The 7,021-nt window shown below is 24.8% G+C and overlaps 2 protein-coding genes across 2 annotated transcripts in view; one reads left to right on the forward strand and one right to left on the reverse strand.

Moving 5' to 3' along the window:
• The first annotated feature begins 540 nt into the window (after nucleotides 1-540).
• On the forward strand, nucleotides 541-1,646 carry LOC105626180 (three prime repair exonuclease 2). The gene is made up of 4 exons (XM_012207490.1): nucleotides 541-754; nucleotides 872-1,038; nucleotides 1,171-1,562; nucleotides 1,643-1,646. Exons 1-4 carry the CDS (start codon nucleotides 541-543, stop codon nucleotides 1,644-1,646), a joined length of 777 nt encoding a protein of 258 aa, XP_012062880.1.
• LOC105626045 overlaps nucleotides 1,068-7,021 on the reverse strand; it is a 7,277-nt gene continuing 1,323 nt past the window's right edge. Inside the window, exons 3-10 of the mRNA XM_012207358.1 lie at nucleotides 6,735-6,829; nucleotides 6,521-6,656; nucleotides 4,858-5,001; nucleotides 3,987-4,157; nucleotides 3,617-3,739; nucleotides 3,200-3,386; nucleotides 2,892-2,969; nucleotides 1,068-1,736 (exon numbers count right to left, since the gene is read on the reverse strand). Of these exons, the coding sequence (XP_012062748.1) occupies nucleotides 1,708-1,736; nucleotides 2,892-2,969; nucleotides 3,200-3,386; nucleotides 3,617-3,739; nucleotides 3,987-4,157; nucleotides 4,858-5,001; nucleotides 6,521-6,656; nucleotides 6,735-6,829 (963 nt within the window). The 3' untranslated portion in view covers nucleotides 1,068-1,707. The remainder of the gene's footprint in view (nucleotides 1,737-2,891; nucleotides 2,970-3,199; nucleotides 3,387-3,616; nucleotides 3,740-3,986; nucleotides 4,158-4,857; nucleotides 5,002-6,520; nucleotides 6,657-6,734; nucleotides 6,830-7,021) is intronic.

Consider the following 7,021-nt stretch of genomic DNA (forward strand, 5'->3'; position numbering starts at 1 on the left):
GTANAGTAGTAGGTAGTATTAAGTATAGTACTATACGTACTAGTACTAACTACACACACACACACACACACACACACACACACACACACACACACACACACACACACACACACACACACACACACACACAAATCTATCTCATAGTTATATCTTGTTGCATTTTCTATATTCAGAAGTAATTAGTAATTAATTAAGAGATACAAAGAAAAAGAAAAGAGAGATAGAAATATAGCCATAAAAGATATATTCTTATAATTTTACAATTTTAGACAATTACCTGGAAATTTGACTGGAATATTGATAAAATATTGCATCTTAGATGAGTAATGAGACCTTATCTCCAATAAAAATACATTCACTGGATATCTTGTGAAGTATAAAATAAAGTTTTGAAAAATTAAAATTAAAAGTTTATTCATAACATATCAAGTTTATCACAATTATGTAATTAATATAATGTTGTGCAGGATCATAAGATTAGAATGAAGATATAGAACACAGAAGAGAAAATATTTACACAGAAACACAGAGAAAGTTGACATGGATATTCAAACATTTGTATTTTTCGATTTGGAAACAACTGGACTGATCCAAGAAAATGTCATGCCAAGAATTACAGAAATTGCTTTAGTCGCCGTCTCGACAGAATCAATACGTAATGGTAACAAAAATTGCCTACCGAGAGTCTTACATAAATTGGTACTCCCAGTTAATCCACAAAAAGTTATACCAGTACAAGTACAGCACTTGACAAGTGAGTTATTTTATTAGTTTAATGGCAAATTTAATCACTAGTACTATACTGACTAAATATTTTTATATAAAATACAGTGGCATAATTTTGACAAGGAAATAATACATAATTTTGCAGAATTATATAATGAGGATATGCAGGTACTGCAGCCTTTTAAAAGTGAACTTTATGAATTAATAATATACTTTTTGCAACGTCTCACACCGCCAATTTGTTTCGCAGCACATAACGGCAACAAATTCGATTATCCAATATTCTTAGAGGAACTTAAACATATCAATAAGGTAATAAATGATTTATATAACAATTAGCTCTTTCATTTTTTATTACATTTAATAATAATCACCTTTAATAATAATTATCATTTAATAATAATAATAATAATAATAATAATAGTTCCTTTTTTCCTATTAAAGATACTTAGTGACGAAATTCTCTGTATTGATACATGGAAAATGTTCGACGATTTCTTTAAGAAAAGAAACTTGCAATCCACAGTATTTCAAGATTTGTTGAACGACGAATTCAATGACTCGCTTTCCACATTGGATATGGATGTGATGACGGAGGAAAAATCCAAAATTATTGCAACGACATCCACTGCGCAAACAATGTTTGTCTGTGACGATAAATGTATTAAAGCTGTAAATATAAAAGTAGATAATTGTAACAATGATGTCCAATCGTCAAAGAATCCTATGCAAGAGGCGAACGAAAAAACACCAAAGGCTCAAAAAACGAAACCAGAAAATGTCTTCATGCAGCGACCAGTCAAGAAAAACAACTTGAAAAAAAGATTGAATTTTGAGTTTGAGAGACCAAGTAGCTTAAAACTTATTGCCATTCATGAGCATATAGTCGGCAAACACTTTGACGATCATCATACAGCTGAAGCAGATTGTCTCGCTATGATACGCTGCGTTAGCAACATTGCTGATTTCTTCCTTGATTGGTCAAAGAACCATGCAATTCCATTGACTTACTGCAAAAAAAAAAATAAAACTGTATATTAATATTGATAACAAACAAATAGCATAAAAATAGCATGAAAAAATATAGTGTAAAATAAAATAAATATAATGTAATGTAAAATAAATACGTGTGATATCGTGAAGTAAAGTACAAAGCTAATATGAAATTTAAAATAATATTAAGTATATTTCTTCCTCCATATTGGCAATGTTGTATCAAAAATGAGAAGTTATCTCATAATTCGATGTGGTTAATGTGGCATGAAGGAAGAGTGCCTTAATTTCATGCACAAATGTAAATTATTTATTAGATCAAAAATGTTTATTCTTAAAAATCTTAAATTGACTTAAATTCATATTTTTAGAATTTATATCTAATTTTAGACATCTCCATATCTTAAAAATATAAATTTAAAAGAAATTCGTTGAAATGTACTATCTAGTTGCAATTGGCTTTAAAAATTACGATTTTATATATGAGTATTATAAGTGATTGATAAAGAAAGACGTGTTCATAATTGAGCGACAAATTTGTAATAACAAAATGTAATGATAAATTTTTTATAATATAAAGAATTCATTCATATTTTTCATGTATTCTTTATGAATATTATATAAAAATTAAGAGATAATATTAATTCCGTCTGTAATATTAATTCCGTCGCATATTATTTACAATAACACACAGTCTAATTCGACGAAGCATGCTTTTTAATCTAATTAGTATTATCTACAATTTTTACGTTTGCTTACTCATTTATAGTATATATGTAAATTTTAATATCTCTTTTACCTTTTGCAACACTTGTAATCTACTCTGTAAGTTGCAAAAAGCATCTTATTTTGCTGTTAACTTACAGATTTGGAAAGCTTAAGTTTTTTTATATAGACAAAAATGAAAAATGTAAAAAAATTAATATTATAAATATTTATATGCAATAAATTAATTATTTTATTGATTGAAATGTGTATATATTTTTAACATGTCATTCCTTGAAAATGCGAAACAATCTTAAATTGTCAATCCAAATAATCATCATAATTGAAAACATTTTTTCTTGAATTACATGTGTACAATTTAAAAAAAAATGGAATTTCGTGTAAAAGTTTATTCTACATTTTTTACTTCTTACATTTATATCTTACGATTATTTACTTATACTTACGATTTTCAAGTTCAGATTCTGGTTCCGGTTTCGATACATATTCCGAATTTATCAAAATGTCTAATTCGTTTTTAGTTACTATAATCAAAAATTCAAGTGAAATGTAATATCGTGACATTAATTTTTATAAATTATTTGAATTAATTTGAATAATTTTTAATTAATAGCCACTTACTCTCTATATTATTAATTTTTATATTTTAATATATAAACATCAACAATAGCTAATTTTCTAGTTGACCATGTATGTGTGTATATTAATTCGTATGTATTTATATTCGAAGCATGAAGAAAGTGTAAGTACTCACAAACCCATCTAGCTATTGCATACGCATCATTTCTTATGTTCTTCCTTATACTTTTTAAAACATTATCTAATCTATGCTGCATATTTCTCATTTGCTCAGGTCCGATTTTCTCCAGCAAATTGTAATCTTTGTCCCAATAGAATTCTATTTTTCCATTGCGAAGAGCATCGCGAAGTTCTTCTAACATCTATAAAAGCGTTGCTACTTCATTATTTTAATAAAAGTCAAACACTTTAAATCAATTAGGGTTAATAATAATAATTTTAAGATTTGGATTTAGAATAATAGCTTATTATCATTTATTAGTACATGCAATTTTTAAGTCTATGTTATTTATAGCGGTGTAATTACAGGCGGTGTAATTCATTTAATAAAAAAATTATATTTTATTTAGTACGTTTATTTTTAGTACGTTACCGTGAAGAATAATAAAGTATATGATTTTTTTTGAGAAATATGAAACATTTCTTTTTTATTATAACATAATGTTTCAAGATAATAACTTGCGATGTTGCACCATTTTTGAGTATCTCTCAATTTCTAATAAAAAATATACATTATATATAAAATTATATAAAATAAATTGTATAAAATTATAAGTTATTACAATAGACATAAAATAAAAATTAATACTACAAATAAATAAAAGTTTAATGTAACTAATATTCATTGAAAAAGAAATAAAAAAAAGAAAATTACATAGGGATACTTACGATGTTAAATATAAAAGATAGACTAAATTTATTCATATTAGTATAAATAAATTGTTTATTACTCCACGATATACCTTTAATTGTCGTATTACAGGCTTCATAATCGAATATTTATAGTTACAAATCATGTCTTTTTCAAATTCGTAAAAACATAATCGCCAATAGCGATGTTGTGAATCATTAAAACCTTTACTGTTATCTAATGGTTTTGGAACTGCAGACCAACGTCTATTCTCTGAAGCAGACTATTATAAAACAGGAAGTGATTAGAAACATGCTATTTAATTATTGAATTGCTATAAACAATTAGTTTTGCTCCATTAAGTTTTGTTTTAAAATATTATAATATTGATTTAATAAATATAATTGTTTGAATAAAAAGTTAATTATTAAATTCAAAAAAGATTAAAGAAGAACTTCATATAACATACAAATTTACAACATTGCTGCAATATTTGTTATTGTAATACTATTGAAATGTTGTAATTGAAACTTGCAGTGAAATATAACGGAAACGCAGTATCTAATATGTCAGAAAGTATGCATTTTTGAGAAAAATGTCTTAGACAAAAGTAATAGAGTTTAATAAGATATATTTACTAGTTTTATTGGTTTGATCTTGGGTGGCATCAACTTTGACTTGACCTTGACAATGTGATTTGATCCAAGGTCAAATCAATAAAGACTGTTCCATATTTTTGGCATATTTTAAAATGCTTATTACTCTGTTTCTAGGAGTCTCTTTCACTCGATTAAGTTAACATGGGGATCATTTAGGTTCAATTTCACAATTTATAGTTAACTTTTAACTTATTTTAATTTAGCATATATAGAAATTTAGAATGAATTCTGACACATTTTAACTACATTTCGAACGCATTTCGGATAAATTTTTCTATCAGAGTTTGCTTCAATTTAGTATATTATAATTTTTTTATTACGTACTTGTAATATGTCACATTTTGAACATCTTGGTGGCATAGTAATACGAGGCGAAAAAGCTAAAACAGGAACTACATCGATGTTGATAATTCTTTCAGAAAGTACGATTAGAAGTGTAAATGCTGGTCCTGATTTTTTTATCTTTATCTAAACAAAGAAAAGATATGCGATATTAGTTACAAAATATACTAATTTAAGCTTCTCTGTTATATGATTCACGATATAATATATCACGCGACAATTTTAAATAGCCAAATAAATAAATAAATGTCGAGAATAATTTGCTCGTTTATTACAATCTCGGATATCAGTAAAAATCGAACAAAATTGAAAAAAATATAATTTAATAGCAAAATGATAATATTTACTAGCACTCTCTAGACATTTTTCATCCAGTTAGACTATAGAAAAATATAGATAAATATAGAACAAAAATTAATAATTTAATAATTAAATAAATGTTATTATTTTAATGGTGATTAAATAATAGACTATTCCGTTTATACTAATTCAATTATACTAATTCATTTTTTTAATATACGTTATACCCGAGAAAAAATATTTTATATATAATTAAATTATAAATAAAATTATATAAAATTATATAGAGGAAAGTCACATATTACTTTGTTTTTAGACAATATTTCTTAAACAAAAGATAAAAATAAAAGTATACGTAAAGTACCTACAAGTGAATATATACAAGATATTTCAGAATCTTTTTACCTCGTTATAAAACATTTTTATTGAATTATATGCATATTTATTTTAGGCTGTTCTGCAAGATGCAAATATGTTATAGTTTTTCAAGAGTTTTTCCATGCACGACTGTCTTCAGCTCCAATTAAGTTAGCTCATCTGTTTTACAAATAGGTGTGACGGTTGACACCCTAATTTTAAATTTTAAATCGTGAAAAAATTAAGAGAAAAAAATAACAAATGAAATTGATTTAGGAAATTACAAGCATTAAAAATGACATAATATTCAATAATATATTCACTATTATTTAAACTATGTAATTTGCAAAAGAAAATCGTAAGAATTTTATTTTTGCATTCGTAGAATTTGTTTTTAGTTGATTTAGTATAGAAATAAGTCACAAATACATGAATTATGAGTTTGTACTTTTTCTAATTAGCTAAACAGATCATAATTTTATTAGTATTAATAAAGTATAATAATTAATTTCTGAAGGGAATGTCACTTTAGCAGACTGTGTCAATATCGGCAACTTTCTTCTATGATTTTATATATTTGTAAATGGACATATTAGGTGTAGTAAAAAGAAATCCATTATTTTTGCATGAAATTGAATGGAAAAATAATGATGGATTTCTTTTTACTACACCTAATATTTTATATATAATTTTATATATAATTATATAATTCTATATAATTATATAGATATATGTATATAATATAATATAGTATATATTATATATATATTATATAAATATATAATTATATAAATATAATTATATATAAATTATATATAATTATATATAAAACATTTTTCCGGGTATATACAGAGGTATATTAAATCAAACTTTTGTGTTCAAATGTTAGTTTAGTATAAATTGATACAAATCTATGCAATCAATTTTATTGCTAAACTATCAATAATAGTTTGAGTATTATATTCAAACTATAATTTTTTTTACTTACTGGTAAATAACCATCAAATAAAATTTCGTTACTTCCACTAGTAGTCTTGGCCACTTTGCTGAGAATTCCTTCTATCCATGTACGGAATTTTTGTTGATTCAAATATGATTGATCGTCGATCAAGGAATTTAATTTTCTGAACAAACAATTGTTTTCTTTTTTCTTTAATTTTATAAATTATATTGAATAGATTTCTATTAAATATAATATTTACCGATATGCTTTTGCATCCATATTTAAAGTAGTGTATGAGTTTTTGTCTCTTCCAACAATGCATATTTTAGTAAAACCGGGTCGATCTGTGTCAAACTGAAATATAATCAATATTTCAGTTTAAATATTAATTATAATATTAGTATTTGCGTCCATCTTATCATAGGAAATTGCATTGAGAATCGATTTGAAGAAAATATTCGTTATTTTATTCTCTGCAAAATTACATATATTTATTATCTTTTTTATTATTTTATATGTATTAAAATTATGTTAAAGTTTTTAAAT

The sequence above is a fragment of the Atta cephalotes genome, assembly GCF_000143395.1.
Source record: "Atta cephalotes unplaced genomic scaffold scaffold00004, whole genome shotgun sequence".
Classification (NCBI taxonomy): domain Eukaryota; kingdom Metazoa; phylum Arthropoda; class Insecta; order Hymenoptera; family Formicidae; genus Atta; species Atta cephalotes.

What these genes read in the sequence shown, in the direction of transcription:
- LOC105626180 (XM_012207490.1), top strand. Translation starts at nt 541, where the DNA reads ATGGATATTCAAACATTTGTATTTTTCGATTTGGAAACAACTGGACTG. An exon ending in ACAAGTACAGCACTTGACAA is followed by an intron (nt 755 to 871) that starts GTGAGTTATTTT and finishes ATAATTTTGCAG; the next exon opens with AATTATATAATGAGGATATG. An exon ending in AACTTAAACATATCAATAAG is followed by an intron (nt 1,039 to 1,170) that starts GTAATAAATGAT and finishes TTCCTATTAAAG; the next exon opens with ATACTTAGTGACGAAATTCT.